The 17169-nt window shown below is 38.0% G+C and overlaps 2 protein-coding genes across 2 annotated transcripts in view; one reads left to right on the top strand and one right to left on the bottom strand.

Moving 5' to 3' along the window:
- Positions 1 to 17169, bottom strand: part of CENPP (centromere protein P) — a gene marked incomplete at its 3' end in the record, with an annotated part of 112387 nt that overhangs the window by 43281 nt on the left and 51937 nt on the right. The window lies entirely within an intron of this gene.
- On the top strand, positions 1898 to 16900 carry ASPN (asporin). Its single transcript, XM_084214372.1, has 8 exons — positions 1898 to 2091; positions 7306 to 7576; positions 8960 to 9072; positions 11429 to 11642; positions 12020 to 12130; positions 14736 to 14829; positions 15941 to 16079; positions 16682 to 16900. The coding sequence occupies exons 2-8, from the start codon at positions 7330 to 7332 to the stop codon at positions 16877 to 16879; spliced, it is 1116 nt and encodes a 371-aa protein (XP_084070498.1). The 5' UTR covers positions 1898 to 2091; positions 7306 to 7329; the 3' UTR covers positions 16880 to 16900.

Genomic DNA, 17169 nt, shown 5'->3' with positions numbered 1-17169 from the left:
AGAGTAACATCTAAAATTGAGAATTGAGTAGTCAAGAGACCTGAGAAGGTGATTTCTGGGCATTTTACCCTAGACTGCAATTATATTCACACCAAAATACTGGATCCATGTCTTGAGATATTAAACAGCTGCATTACAAGAACAGCATGTGAGCTATATTTATTTCTGCCCCACTAATACTATATACTGGACAAAATTGATGGATAATCCCCTTAAGGTAAGATTGTTATATTTTTTTCCAGATACTACCACTTTGTGTGTCACCTTTATTATGTAATTGGCTATGAGAAACTTTATACACAGAGGAATGTGTTCCTACCACCAGAAGCAACTAAAAAGAGAAAATAATAATAAAACCCCTGAGTAATCATCCAAAATTGAGATGTTACTAAACCTCAAAAATAGTTTGCTGCAAAACCAGGGTGAGCTGAAACTGCTGATTCAACACTTTGCTACTGAATGAAGTGAAAAAAGAAACCAGTACATTTATATCACAACCCTCAGGCCCTGCTCTCTTCTATTGAATAGCCAAGAAAATGTTGGAGGGTTTTTTAAAACAGCAATTTAATACTAATTTCCTCAAGTAAACCCATCCAAACCAAGCTATTGAAAACACAGGGGGAGTGTTTGCTTAGGAAGCTTTGGTTTCTACAAGCAGGCAAGAGAATGCAGATATATGCAATTTGAGATTTCAAAAAAGCTTAAGATCATCCTTCAGATTTTTCTGTGGGAACGTGATTGCTTTTGAAATTGTAATTTTATTCCTTGGGAAAAGTGATAGGGAGACACTTTATCATGATCCATCTGTGCTACTGGAACTGGAACACATCAAAAGCAGTGCTGCAGGTAACACAAGTCTTGTCTTGGTTGATATCACAGCACTAAAGTTTTAAGTTTTGGCACAGAATCTTTTTTTCCCCTTAAGAAAGTAACAGTAGACAAAATAGCTATTATGCAACATACAGGCATTTTGCAAACAGCACATTACATGTATAACAAAAAAAATATCCCAAGTAAAATTTCCAGGCTTTTTTTTTTTTCCAAAGCAAGACCAGACTTTTAACATAGAAAGCAGCTAATTAAAGAAACAGATGAAATCAGATGTGCACAGAACGGGGTATAATGTACTGGAAATTTAAAGACACAAAGTGCTTCCCTGAGTATGAAACTTGCTTTAGGTAAACTCCATTAATTAAACATTTTTGAAGTTTACATAAACAGAGGCCTATGAAAGGTAAACAAAGAATAACCTAGTTTCTAAATATTGTGATGTGCTCCTCAGTACAAACTTTGTAACGGAACATTCTCAAAGACTCGATTTTAAACCCTCAGCTTCTATCACAGAATACTGCAAATATTGTCTCTGTTTTCATTAATAGATATGATTTATTTCCCACACACAGGAGACAGAAATTAGCTATATTGATAAAAATCTGATCTACAGTTTACATTCTTGGATCACTGTCCCCAGCCAGATTGCTGCCTCCTGAAAGCAGAACTAAAATTCATACATAGCTACACAATAAAGTCCTAATTTTCTAACTTTAGAAAGGTTTGGCAGCCTGCAGGTCACTGCAGGCTACTGGTTTACACTGCCACTGGCTGAAGTTTTATAGCTTTATTCAAGTCACACTTTTAAAAGAATAATGGCTAGTGAAATCATAAATAAGTGGGATTCCACAGCAGGAATGACCTGAAATGGACCTCACTGTACTTCCAATGGCCTGATGTCAACTATTATTAAACTACAGGTTTTATAAAGTCTTCCACTAGACGTCTAGAGTTAAGCCAGAAGTTTTGGCTCTAATACAGGCAGTGATGAAAAACATATGAGTGGTAACAAGTCGCCTCAATATCATTCTTCAGTACTAAGATGGGCTAATCTGAAGCAGCACTTTACTCTGGTATCACCCACGGTGCCAGAAGGATCAAGAAGCTTGGAAGTGGACTTTTTCTTTATATATGCTTTTCATTTAACAGAACTCACTCTAGCTTCCTTTTTCCCTGTTTTTTGGTAATATGAAATAACTGGACATAAGGACCTTAGGTGGATTATCCCACTGCTTCTGGAAGAACTTCCAAACCTGCAAGGTATGTCCAGTTTGAATACCTATTCTATATAAGCAGCAGCAAAGAGTTAAGGTTGTCAGTCACTATGTGCAGATTAGTAATAACAGATAATTTAGAATTAGAAATACCACTTTTTAAATGGAACATTTGAAAATTTACTAGCAGCTGAAATATTTCTGTATTTACTACATGTCAGCAGAAAAACAAATAGAGCTGTAGTGAATTATTTAACTATCAAAGACTTGTCAGAAAAATGTTACAGTTGACCATAACACTTTTTTCTCAGTTATAACCATCTATGAAAATCTACTCTACAATAACAGCAACTCTTACAGTAACAACTCAGTGTTAACTTTCTGTAATTTGGTATTCGAGTTGGTGGGGGTTATTAAGTACATATCAGCAAAGTAATTAAAAACAACCCAGGAAAGAATGAACTATAGATGAACTACAACCTAAAAATACTCATAGATTATTCAGTAACAGGAGTCAAGCAGCTCTCCATAAAAAGTAAATACTCTGTAAACACAACTTATTTTGTAAACATCCTCTTAATTATTACTGCTCAACTTCAATGTTGGGCTATTTCTGTCAACAGACATTTCTACAGTAATCTTACTAACAAAAAACTTTCCTCCTGTTTTTCTTCAGCAATTTAAGCAAATCAATGGAGTAGATAAAGAGTTAAACATAAACTCCTTTTATTTCTGGATTGGGACAATGACTAATAGAACCAGAACTATTTTTAAATATAGATTTCAAAACAGTTATGGTCTTGCCTTTCTTTGGACAAAATCTGTGCACAGAGCCATGATTTGTGTTATTAATGAACACAGGGACTTTTCTTTGCCTCTGCAAAGACCACCACTGGGTCATTTAAACATTTCCTTTTCAGAAATAATGCCATGGGAAATTTGTCTCCATACCTCGGTAACAGGAGTGATCTCTAAATATAATTCAGAGTCTTTTTAAGATTTAAAAACTTGATGTATTAACTCCTTCAGTATCATAACTGATAAGACAGCAAAGTCCACATTGCTGGACTGGTTTGCAGCTGCCAAGCAATTCAGGGTTATTTGTTGTTGGGTCTCTTTATGCCATCTTCCCACGCTAACACACAACTTCTGTTCTCACTGAAAGGGATTTTCTTCCCATAACTCATGTTTAGAATTTTCACATCACAGAAATATGGCAATTTTCCACATCAAATCTTAATGCTTCTAATCATCTTAAATTATACTGCAACATCACCTGTATTTAATGATTTATAAATTATAACTAATAGCATAAAAAGTGCCTGTGTTCCAGGTGTAGTCTGGCAATATGAGTTTGGGTATAGATGACCACAGTCATCTATAGTGAGGATAAGTGTGTCCCAAACAACCAGTGCAGTGATTTTTGGACAGTTACACACCTCAGGAAAGCACCTTACAGCATCTCTCCATGTGAAGTGCGCTCTCCACATTCAGTCATCTCACCTTGGGGTGGCTCATGTTCCAGGGAGAAGGTACTCCAAAGCTTTTTATGCTCAAGGGTAAGAAGGATTGACATAAAGAAGGTACAACTGAGCTTGAATTCACCACAGTCTTTGTCAAACTCATTCTCAATGTTCTGGTCTGTTAAACAAGAATGGACAAAGCCAGGCTTTGTCCAAGTGACAACCAGCTGCTCAGGGGATTATTTAACAGAGCACTTAAGCCTGCCTAACAGCTTGAATATGTCAGGAATGGCTCCTCCATTGCTCCTCCTTCCTTCTATTTCCATTTAATGTTCCAGCCCTGTCAACAAGGCTGTTCCACCCATTGTTTTGTGCTGGTTCTGGTACTCCAAACTGACTCAGTTTCTTCATTTGAGAAGAATATTGATGGAGTTTTTTTGCTGTTCACATTAGTTTTGTGCTAGTATAGTGAGTTCAATCAGCTCAGTGAACAGCCTGAGAGGAAGAGCTGGTACCAGAGAGCTGGCAGGGAGCACAGTCAGGCTCAAGTGGCAGCAGAGGACCATTAGCACAGCTGTACCTACACCTTCTGAAACCATGTCTCATAAAATCTTCATGACAGCATTTTCAGAAAGATCACTAGGATCTCGGATTTTAGGCTTTCTTTTAATTCTCTTATACTTGAAGTTTAAGCACGCAGAAAGTTTGTACAAGTTCTCTGAGAAGCACTGCAGAGTCAGAGCATTTTAACAGTCATATCAGCATCTATTTACTGGGAAACTCAAAACCTCAGGCAGAGAAGAACCATCCCACACCTTCATAAAACTCAGTTCTTCAGGATCCATTCCTTGGCATTTCTTTGGCCTATGCAAACCTGGAGTCAAGCTTGATGATCATTCCTAACTACAAAGCCAATAATGATTTCTTAAGGGCTAGATGAGAAGATGAAACAAGGACTTTTTTCTTTAAAATGGAAAAAAAAATCACAACTCAGATTTCCTTACGTAAAGGGACTTGTTTTCAAGAGATTTAACTCACAGAACTGATATATGTCACCAGTCACACATTTCAACACTACTTTTCTAGAGCTTTGTGAGCAACATATGTTTTTCAAGAGTTCAAATTGGCCACTATTCCAATTGCAGCCTCAATCTTTTAATACTTTGAAAGCCTCATTTTTGGCTATGTGGAAGGAAATATGCAATCCATTTGCTACAGATGCAAGTGTGGGAGCAGATTTTTAGGTTGTTTCATAAGAGCACCAGATCCAAAAGAACATTTTAGGAACATACATGCAAGTTTATCTTTTAGATCCAGTAAAACTACACAGCCAGTGCCTCTCACAAATTGAAGTCAGCAGGGACTTGGAAAGTCCATGTCCCAAGACATCATCACACTTGATATCCTGCACATAGAAATGGTGTCTCATCACTGATAGACCACAGGGCATTTTGGCACATGGGACCTAAACTGCCAGGGAAGAACAGAGAGCCTCAGAGCTCACGTGTGGCAGCCCAGCCATTAAACCACTTGTCCAAGAACAAGGAGAGCTTGGAAGTCTGAAAGGCTTCCAACTCCTGGTCTCCTAACTGATGGTATGACTAAAGTAGCAAAGATTTTGGCCTTTTTCTGAAGCTGAAATAGAAGACTGAAAAGGCCAACTATTCCAAAGGTGCAGAGCCAGAGATGACAACAATTCTCTCCAAAAATACAGAGGTTCCACACCTTGTTCCCAGCACTGTTTATATTCAAAGAGTCTTTCAAGGACAGACATTGTAAGGGATTGCAAGAACAACCACAAAATTATTTCTAGGAGCATGGCAAAAGAACATTATTTTGAATACAAAGGAAAATATATGGGAAAAATACATGTGAAGGTAATCTTGTTCCATCAGCAGAAGTACATGCCCTACCTAAATGGGCATGCAACTGAAATATTACAGAAAATATTAAATTTAGCTAGATATTGTTTAACTACAAGATACAAAGTACTTTGTGATTCTGATTTCAGGCATATATTTGGGGGAAAGAAGTCACTGCATTCTTTTTATGTTACCTGAACACTGTTAGCTTTCTTCTTTTTAAACTCCCTGGAACAGACACAGATACAGGAGCAACAAGGTATACAGGATATTTGCATTTAATGCTGTTATGAACCCCCTCCAATAAACATCAAAATGACCCTGCACAGACAAAAGTGGTATAAACAAAACCTCATTTTGAATAAGCCAACTCAAACCCTTTTCCTGCAGTGGAGGACCAATGACAAAATGCCTACACATAAAGGCATTTTTCATCTCCAAACAGATCAGTAAGTGTTTCATTAGGTGATCAAACAAGAATTGACACCCTTTTAGTATTTCCTTAAAGAGGCCTATAATAGTCTAAATAAAAACATTTTTATAAACAGGACATGAACAATAAAATTTCCTGCAGCCCCTCTTGGTTTGTGGAGTACATTTTTCACTTCCAAATGACTTCTGCAATTGGGATTTGAAGGGAAACAACCTCAAGCTGAGGGCTGAATCCACAACATTTTCTCAGTTTGTTGCATCTGTGGCAATTCTTACTATCTCCATTCTCCTCTCCACCTAGTTCTGTAGGAGCAAGGAAAAAAAAAAAAACCAACAAACAGAAAAGCCCCAACCCATGCTGAAAAATTCACACACAAAACTACCAGACAGCTTTTCTTCTGGATGTAAACGAAGCCACTGATTTCTACTGACACGGATTTCTAATAGGCAAGTCCTTCTCAGAGAAAAGAGCTCTCCTCAAACAGAAGTCAAGAGAGAATTGGGTTTATTCAGCCTAGAAAAGAGAAGTTTTGGGGTGACTGAATTGTGGCCTTCCAGGGCCTGAAGGAGCCAACAAGAAAGACAAAAGAAGTTTTTACAAGAGCCTGGAGTGACAGGACAGGGGGAATGGCTTCACACTGCCAGGGAATAGGTTTAGACTGGATATTGGGAAGGAATCCTTTCCACTGAGGGTGGGCAGGCCCTGGCACAGGGTGCCCAGAGCAGCTGTGGCTGCCCCTGAATCCCTGGGAGTGTCCAAGACCAGGCTGGACATTGGGGCTTGGAGCAGCCTGGGACAGTGGGAGGTGTCCCTGCCCATGGCATGGAGTGGAATGAGATGATCTTTAAAGTCCCTTCCAAACGAAAGTGTTCTGGGATTCTACAACTCTGTGAGATGTGTTTGCATGTAGAGGTGAAATTCTATCAATGGCAGTAACAAACAAATGACTGGAACATGGGAAAAGATCAGGACTGAAAAGTTCAGATTAGACTAGGAAGAGTTTAATTAAAGAGTTTAGGAGTGGAATACTGAGTGTTTAGGAAGTATCCTGCTGAGTGCATTTTATGCACTGCTACTTAAGTATTTCCCAATTTTATAACAATGCACATATGCCAATGTATCCCACTAAAAATATTTTTTCATTGAGAATGAATAAAATAAATCATAGTCCAAGTTCTGGCAAAGTTTACTACAAAAATTCTAATTCAAAGCTTGAAGCAAATGATGATGTTATTCGTAAACTAAGCTAAAATGCTTTGATATTACATTAATGCCTAATGAATTTAAGTTAATATTATGTGTAATTTTATAGTATTAATTTATATTTAAAGTATTATTTTATATCCTTCATATACTAATTAAACCTCAATATTCATAACAGGCTCTTTTCAGGACTAGATGGTGTGGCAGTGAGGGAAGTAAGCAATTCAACAGCTTCATTTGCTGTTCCCTATTGACTGATGCTGGTGTTTGTTTTTTTGTTCATTTGTTCACTTTCCAAGATTGGTTAACCTGATTAAGAAGATATGAAAGAATATACACTCCTTCTCTTCCTGGCTTTGTGCTCTGCCAAATCTCTCACTGGTCCCTCATATTTTACACTGAAGAATATGATGCTCCAAGATATGGAAGACGATGACGATGATGATGATGACGACAATTCTCTATTTCCAACCACTGAACCCATTCTACCACTAATTCCTTTTGATCTGTTCCCAACATGTCCCTTTGGATGCCAGTGCTATGTGAGAGTTGTCCATTGCTCTGACCTAGGTAAGAATGAATTTGTGTGTCTGTTCTCCACTGGATTCTCCTTTGTAGGATTTGTCTTTTAAAGGATGAATTATTATGCAGGCACATAAATGGGATGCAAAGTATTCCCTCAGCTGAACTTCCACCAAAGTGAGCATCCTTGGTAACCATTTAGCCAAAGGCAAATGTGCTCCTGTCAGTGCTGCAGGTACATCCCAGTCCCTAAAAGTGAATTCATTATTAATTGTTCCAATTTCAATTAGTGCTCACTGAAGTTTTCCTATCATTCAGGGCAACCAAAGGACTGTGCTCCCACCACTAGCACAATGACATGACATTTGTTCTCATCACAGCCCTGCAACCTTCCTGAACTTCATCCTGGACTCCTTGTGTCTTAGAAACAATCTCCATACATAAATTGCTGGGGTTTAAAAAATGTGTTATTATTAAGGAATCAAAAACTTTGGCTGGCAGCAGCAAATTGTGGTTAATGTATCTGGTCTACAGATTTCAAACCACTTTACATGAATTCACACGTAGAAAAATCCCACATTAATAGACTTCAGCTTTAGATAACTGCAATCTATTAACTATAGAACAATTGTTAATAAATTGGACAGCAGTTAGCATTTCAAGCATCAGCATTTCCACTCAAAAGAAAATTACTGTTCCTATTGAGTCTTTTCTGCTGATTCAGGATCTCAGCCTGACCTGCAGTGGGTTTGTAACTGAACAGCAAACTGGGTGGGGGGAATAATGCTACTGGTACTGATTTATGTTAATGATCTATGGTACTTGTAATGAGTAATGTTAATGACTACAGGTACTGATTTTTGTTAATGACTTCTGGTACTGGTACTGAAGTGCTGGCAGTGGAGACCCTCCTCTGCCCACACCAAGAAAAGGTTTCTCAGCCCTGCCATGACCTGAATGAACCCTCAGCAGCTGCCCCAGTGCCATGGACAGGGCAGAGCAGAGGTCCAAAGGAGCATTAAGCAGAGACCCCTGAATCCACAGCCCTGCTCTTCAACAGGGAACCACTGCCCTGGATGCCTGAGGGATCCTTTCTCCAGGCACTAAACAGCTGCCCTGTAGGACAACTCCTGCTCTGAGGATTATTTCACAGATGCAAAGAGTCCACAGTGAGCAGTCCCCATTAAGCTTTCATGGTCAGGGGCAGAAGCAATTCCTCCCAAAACTATGCACACACTTGTGGTACATTCTTACATCATTAGTTTCTCCCACTATCAAAAATTCCCTTCTACCCTTTGCTTTATGGCTGTTCATATTTTTTCCCCCATCACATTCATTAACAATCTTATTGTGTTTTGATGTTTGGCAGTTAATTTCTTAGGACCTAAATACAGCACATAATGTTTCTGTTTATGTCACATACTTATGCAGGTTTGACATCAATTCCTCGCAACATCCCGCCAGATACTCGTATGATTGACCTTCAAAACAACAAAATCAAAGAGGTCAAGGAGAACGATCTCCAAGGACTCACATCACTTTATGTAAGCTTGCTATTTCCCAAGTTTCCCAGTTAGTTAGCAATCTGAAATATTTAGATACTTAAAAAATATAAATATGATTTCCTTCTCCAATAATACAGATAAAAATAGTCTAATGCCTGCATATTTGAGAACTTCCACATAGTAAGAAGCAAATACCTTTGAGTTTTAAGAACCACTTTCTACAATACCCAGAAAATGTACCATATAGATCTAACCAAAAAGATTCTCGAGATTTTTCAGTTCTTAGGATGCACAGAAACATTCCCTCCATTTTAAAGGCTGTCAGGCAAGTGCTCCTTTTTATCTGCTTAGCTGGAAAATAGCAGAAAGAATTTAACCTCACAGGAGAACAGCAATGGTATTTTCTGAGGGTATTTTCAAAAGAACAGAACATACAGCTAACACATACAGCACTGAAACCAATGCTACAAATCCAGCTGACCTGAACAGAAAACAGAGAAACACTGAATTACTGGAAAAGTCAGGGGCTTTACTCCTAATTTGTTACCATGCTCAATTATGCATGTAGTGACAGGCTTTGAAACAAAAATCCCTGGCAACTGATAAAGTTAGCTGTTTACAGTACGCAATAATCCCTTTTTATGATAAAAGGAAATGAAAGCCCCAGAGGGCTGGGAAGTAGATTAATTCTGCTTTAGATTATTTGTTTCTATTGGATGTCACCATAGATCCAGCATCCAGATCTAGTTCCACTAACAAATACTGACCATTTAAAAATGCTCTCTCTAAAGCACAAATCTGTTCCATAACTGATGGCAAATTAAGTGCATTCTATTCTCCCTTAGAAAGACATGAGACACACAAACTAACAGAAGGACCATTCCTAACACAGTAGGAAGAAATTCTCCCCTGGCAGGGTGGGCAGGCCCTGGCAGAGGGTGCCCAGAGCAGCTGTGGCTGCCACTGGACCCCTGGAAGTGTCCAAGGCCAGGCTGGATGGGGCTTGGAGCACCCTGGGACAGTAGAAAGTGTCCCTGCCCATGGCAGGGGGTGGCACTGGATGGTATTTAAGGTCCCTGCCAACCCAAAATCATTCTGTGATTCTCTAAAACAAATCCTTTCAGTCATAGTTGGCTTTGAGAAAGATCTGAAAATTTACCAGATCTAAGTGTTTATGAATGAGCTTGTTTATTATGGGCTAGGACAGGACAGAAAAAACAGGAACTATATAAATTCAGAGTTGGCAACGAAGTGTTTCCTATTCTCTTGTCTTGTGTCTGGGTGCAGAATGGTCTCAGCAGCAAGCAAAAGGTAACTGCACAAACTATGGCTTATGTTCTGTGTAAAAGATCTAAGAGTCTCTTATCTCCAATGACTGAGAAAGCCACTGGAATCCATCAGCAATCACATTAAAGACCAGAGTCACCACTTAATTATGTGATAGCTGAGCACACCAAGCTGCTTTGCTTTTTCTCCTCAGTTCATTTGTGGCAAGGCCGAACAACATTTTCACTGAGAGCAAAGTTTACTTTATACAACTTGGCTCAGTCCTGGAGTCTGCTTAGCAAAGGCACAGATGGCAACTTGGATTAGGAAGGAGCATTTCCTGTTTATTTCCTTGAGCTAACCTCATTTTTTTCTGGGAAAAAATAATTCTTGTTTGCTCTACTTTTTCCCCCCACACAATTCCTAAGAAGAGATGACTCCAAGAAATAAAAAAAAGGAACAGAAATTAATAACTTAAGCATGGAAATGCAGAGATGTGATTTGACATGCAAAATCATTTCAGATAGTGTGTATTTTGCTGTCTGTAGGAACTCATAACAAGCTCTCTGATAACACATAGCAATGAGGAAGAAGCTGCCCCCAAAAGACTCAGGTACTGTACAGAAGAGAGAGACTGAAGTTCACAGGAGATGGAAACACCAAATAAAACTTAAATTCATGTGGCATCTACAGATACTCAAGTCTAAGAAACTCAGATTAAAAACTTCACTTTTATTTTTGCAGCATTATGTTAAAATAAAAGATGAGATTCTGAGTTTTGAGAATTTGCCTGCATTAAGGAACATGAGCAACTAAGTATATAACCCTCATACAATCCACAAAATATCAGAATACAAACATATTGTTTTGCCAATTCTCATGATCCACTGGCACATTCTCAGCTCTACCTTCAGATTAATGCTCCAGCTTGCAGGTTCTTCTTTGTTTTTCATAATCAACTGAAATGCCCAAAGCATCTACAAAGTGCTGAAGTTTGGTAGGATGGAAAAATAAAATATTTTAAATACTTAATTGTTAAATTACATATCAAATCCATTACTTCAAACTCATAGTCATAACAGTCCCGGATAAAGAAAGCTTTCTAAATTGCTCTTTCCATCTCTCATAGGCACTGGCTTTGAACAACAATAAAATACACAAGATCCATCCCAAAGCCTTTCAACCAACAAAGAGGCTACGACGACTGTATTTGTCCCACAATCAACTGACAGAGATTCCAACAAATCTACCCAGAACTCTGGCAGAGCTCAGAATTCATGCTAATAAGGTTAAGAAAATCCCTAAGGATGTATTTAAAGGAATGAAGTCTCTACATGTTTTAGGTAAGCCTGATTAAATAGAACAGAAAATGTCTTTCCCAAAGATGGAACATATTATACATCGTTTCCATTCAAACGTTTCCCCAAGGCACAGTTTCCTCTTAAAGAGATATCCATGCTGTGGGAATACCCTCCACAATTTAGTTTCTCTGTGAAGTTGCTACAAAGGTCAAGTTTTGGATAATCCTGCAAGCCAAGTAACACAGCCTAAATTCCCTGAGAGCTGTGACACCTTTCAGAACACACAATCAAAGCTAAACATTAATGAGTACTTGGAATATCAGAAATCATAAATAAATTTAAATCAGCTCTTCATAACTTAGTCTAACCTACACAAAATTCCTATGCCATAAATGCTTTTCTTTTTCCCCCATGGGCAGAAATGAGTGCAAATCCTCTTAACAATGATGGAATAGAGCCAGGGGCTTTTGAAGGGGTAAATATCTACCACATACGAATTGCAGAGGCCAAGTTAACTTCAATTCCTAAAGGTAGGTCTGCTTTCCCTTTTCTAATTTACTTATACCAGCACACTCCTTAATAAAATGCTTTTACATCTGAAGGATCATTAAATTCATAAATTGTTTTCTATTCTTATTACTACCAGACCACCTCTTTCCTTTTCTTTTTGAACTTTATATCCAATTCCCCATTCCAGAAGAGTTCATGCACAAACAGCACAAACACAGTGCACACCCTCTCCCACCTTCTCCCTGCCAGCCCATCCACTCCTCCCACAGAATGTCCAGACACTTGTCTCAGGAGGAGCAATACAAAGAAATTCCTAATTTGATGTCACTTCACATCTTTCACACGTCAGCCTCTCAAAAATCCTCACAGAGAAAGAATAAACTCCCTGATATTTGATCAGGGATAAAAGGGATGCAAAATTCCTTTAGGGATTTAAAATATAACTCCAAAATGTCTAAATTTAATTTTTAATATTGCACATCACACTGCACCTCAAATACAATGTTCAATGTAGTTTTGCTAAGTAAAACTTAATTTTAATATTTAATTAAATTCACCATAACATAATACAAAATCAAATCACTTTTTCATGTAAAAAAACCCCAACCTTGAAATTTGGAGGTAAAAATAAATTAAAACACTAATTTGACGAATCACTGACCTCCACACACACAAATGTAGCATGAACCAGTTCAGTACAACACACCACCTGCTTTTTCTGCAGGTCAGCGTGGTATTGAACCAAACTCTCAGGATTTTCAACCACTCAAAACCACTGGCTAAGAGAAAAAGGAAGGAAACAAAGGAAAACACTATGTTCTATGCTCTAAATCACAGAGAAACAATGCTGGCACCTGTATTTATTTCTGATCATTCAGATAAAGAACTTGTTTCTTATTAATCTCTTCCTCTATGCATATATATGTGTACATATAGATATACAGAAGAGAAGAAGAAAACACTAAAAACAACCCCTTTAGAAGAGAACACTAAAAAAACCCTCAACAATAATCAAAATCAACTCACCCCACCTGTTCAGATAACTTTAAAATCATAAGGCCTCTGTCTGCCTAACAAAAAAAAACCCAAAACAATCTAGTATCAGATCCTGTCACTTAGCACAAAAAAAATTCCCAATGTAAAATGATTCCAGTTTTGTCTTTGTTAGAGAGAAATCTCCTATAAAGACATACAGCATGAGATCCAAAATGTGGTGTCAGATACATAAACAAACCAAACCAAACATGATTTCATGGTGAACTCCTCACCACAAATACAAGCTGACTTTGCAGATGCTTCTCTCTGCAAACGCTACAATGGCACAAAGGTTTTAAAAAAATGTAGCTTATAAAAGGTACTAAAAATGTGCAGTGGACAGGTGGGTGGCCTTCCCTCTGGATATTGTCACTCAGGCACCCGGAACTGCGGGCTGGAACGCAAACTGGAGCAGAGCCCAAAATAATAAACTTGACTGCAAGTGGAATAAAGGCAGGCTGGGAGCAGCATCATCCCCGCGGAGCCGGGAGCAGAGCTCCTCTATTGCAAGTGGAATAAAGGAATAAAGGCAGGCTGGGAGCAGCCCCGTCCCCACAGAGCCCCTTTATTGCAAATGGAATAAAGGAATAAAGGCAGGCTGGGAGCAGCCCCGTCCCTGCAGAGCCGGGAGCAGAGCTCCGGCAGCCCCCGAGGGCAGCGGGAAGCGCTCGGTGTCGGGGCCATCCGCACAGAGGCTCGGGGAACAACCCAGCACCAGCGCCCAGCACCCAAATCCAGGCTGCGATGAGCTGCCCTTGCCCTCGCTAAGAGGATGCTGTGGAAAGATTCGCCACCTCCTGGTCCGTTCACCAGTCTGGATTTGGAATTTTTGGCAACGCAAGAGAAAATATTCTGGCATGGGAAAGAGCTATCAAATAGCACAATTCTGCTTAAGAGTACTCCAAAACCTTTCCTTCCAGTCACATCCTAGAGCTGTGACAGCACAACTACCACAACGTGTAGAAAAAAATTACAGATCTTCAAAAAACTGTCCCTGGTTCCACAGGCTTTGACTACAGACTCTGAGGTAAAAGCACAAAACACAACATCTTGGGATCAACATCTTTGACAATGTAACCATGAGAGTCGTTATAAAGGAAGCCAGAAAAATGTCCAAATTTTGGAACTCTTATATCTCTTAATTAGCATATGTCTTTCCACAGCTTTATTTTTTTACAGTTATTATTTAAACCAAATTATATTGGTGATTTTCTTCATTAACATAATTATATGTAATTATATGCAATATAATTACATTATTATAAGTATATATATATGTAATATATGTTATATATAGGTAATATACATTATATATATGTAATAGATAGAATAGATAAAATATATATTACATATGTACATATATATTACATACACACACACACACATACATATATGCAATATAATTGCATATACTCCATTATATGTACAACTGATTTCTTTGATGCAGGCAACCTCCCCAGGATTCTTCTACTGGATTCTTCTGACCCAATTCTAAACACAAAGGAAAGAAGCTTTTTGGAACATAATAAATGTTCCAACAAAAAAAATAAGTTAACTTGGTTTTTTCACACTGTGCATTTTTTTCATCAGATTTGCCCTCCAGTCTTCTGGAGCTTCACTTAGATGACAATAAGATCACAGGAATTGAAGTTGAGGATTTTAACCGGTACAAAGACCTACAAAGGTAAAATTCCCAGGCTGAATCCCTTTATTTGTTAAAATGTCATGCCCAACAAGATCTCATATTTGATACTTCTCTTGTTAATGAGAGAAAAAAGAAAAAAATTATAGGTGTTTTATTAAGAATTGCTCTAAATAAGACCCAACTTTAAAACACAAACACACCCCCAAATCCCCACATTATTCTTGTTATTACATGTTTTGCCAACAGCCTGCAACAGAAAAGTAGAATAAGAACAAAATATAACTATCCTAAATTGTTCTAACTCTTAAAAATTTATTCTTGTAAATACAGCAGCTGGTGAAGGAAACAACAGCTTTCAAATGCAATGAGGTTTAAAGAAAAATCTGTATTTCTGAGGAATGTATCACTGAAATAGGAGAGAAGGAAGTTCTCTGTAAAGTTCAGTTAAGAACTCTGAAAATATGGCTGAGCAGGACTGGATTTGGTAACAGAAATTACTGAACTGCCTTTAGATACCAAATTCAGTTTCTGAAGCAATCGGGAAAGAATGGAGAAAAAGGGGCCGGAGGATGGGCAGAAAGAAAAATTCTGAATTACCTGAGGCTCCAGCTTCTGAATCACCTGAGCAAAGCAGGCTGAAGCCTTAGAGCAAAAAATATAATGAAAATCTGGAAATAGGAAAGAAGGCAGTCCTGCTTAGTAAAAAACCTTTATATTTTAAAAATGAGCTACACATTAAAAACACCTTTCTAGACAAGACTTGCTATTTGGCTATTTATTAGAACTTATTACAGTGACCACACTTTGCAGCTGTACTACTTGGTAAAACGATATGATTAATCTCACAAGCAGCTTCATGTTTACAACTGAAATACTTGCCACTATAATTACAAAAACTGCATGCAAAACCGAACAATTGCTTACATCAGATAACTGATAACTGCTGCAAGCCAATCTTTAATTGGAGTTTAAATTATGTTAGGTCAATGGTGATTTTTTTCCTATCAAAGGTAAGATTTCATCATCTTCTTCCAGTTCTTTTCTCCCCATGTTTACTCCTGTGTACTTCAATCTTAAAAAGAAAAAGCTCTTCAAAGCTGTTGTGAATCTCAATTAGTCTTTAATTAAATGTTCCTTGTACTATTTCTAGGCTAGGCCTTGGCAATAATAAAATCAAAGAAGTGGAAAATGGAAGTTTTGCCAACATCCCAAGTATACGTGAAATCCACCTGGAAAAAAACAAGCTGAAGAAGGTTCCTCCTGGATTACCTGAACTGAAATATCTGCAGGTCATACACGGAACTTATCAGACAGCTCTGGGAGTTCTGAGTTGTCTGACTTTCTCACTATCACACTGATTAAGTCATAACCAAAAAGCATAATTAACTGACACATATATTTTGCCATGACTCTCCTACTAAGACAGCCTGAAATCGTAAAAGCTTATCAAAGAAATAAACAAAATCAAATTACAGGAACACTCCCTAGGAAAGGAAAAAAAAGGGACAAGTAATTGCTACACTCAAAAAATGTTTCCAGAAATGAGAATATAATACTACTATATTCTTCATTATAATGAAGAATTATAGTTTTTACTACATCATTATAATTTTCCTACAAGAGGATATAAAATTGCATTTTAGAACCAAATTCTGTAAGAATAGAGTCCAATTATTCTAAAAACACACAAAATGCCAAATTACTTTTCTTTGTGGAGAGACTGAGGCAGAAGGAAGACTTTTCTTAAAGATTTAATACAAGTGTTAAGCTCTTGTTACTCTCAAGGTCTGCATGGAACTGATGTTTTAGCAAACCTCAGGGACCTACATGCTAAGCAATATTTTCCCTATTTTCATTCAACTCCTGTATTTTTCTGTTCCTACTGCTGCAGGTGGTCTTCCTCCATTCCAACCACATTGCCAAGCTGGGAGTGAACGATTTCTGTCCGACGGGACGGAGGAAGAAGAAAGCCCTGTACAGCGGCATCAGCCTCTTCAACAACCCTGTCAAGTACTGGGAGGTGCAGCCTTCCACCTTCCGCTGCATTTTAGCCAGGAACAGTGTGCAACTTGGCAACTTCCTCAAGTGAGACCCAAGGTGGTCATTTCAAAAAGCAACTTGTCCAAATCAGTTTTACAATACTTGAAATTTGCGGAAAAATGCTGATTTTACACTATTTAACCGTTTACAAAGTATTTGCTATTTCAGAGGTAATTAATTAGAAACAATATGTTAAGTAGGATCCATTGTAGTATTTGACAATGTTCAACCTACATTTGAATAATTTAAACAAAAGTCTTTATAGCTTACAGAAGGACTCTTAGAAGTGGAACTGGAAACTGTATTTGATGTTTCCTATTATAGATGTTAAATGCCTTC

This window comes from Fringilla coelebs, assembly GCF_963513975.1.
Source record: "Fringilla coelebs genome assembly, chromosome: 13".
NCBI lineage: Eukaryota > Metazoa > Chordata > Aves > Passeriformes > Fringillidae > Fringilla > Fringilla coelebs.
The sequence above is the reverse complement of the archived record's forward strand: the minus strand, read 5'-3'. Positions and strand labels throughout refer to the sequence as shown.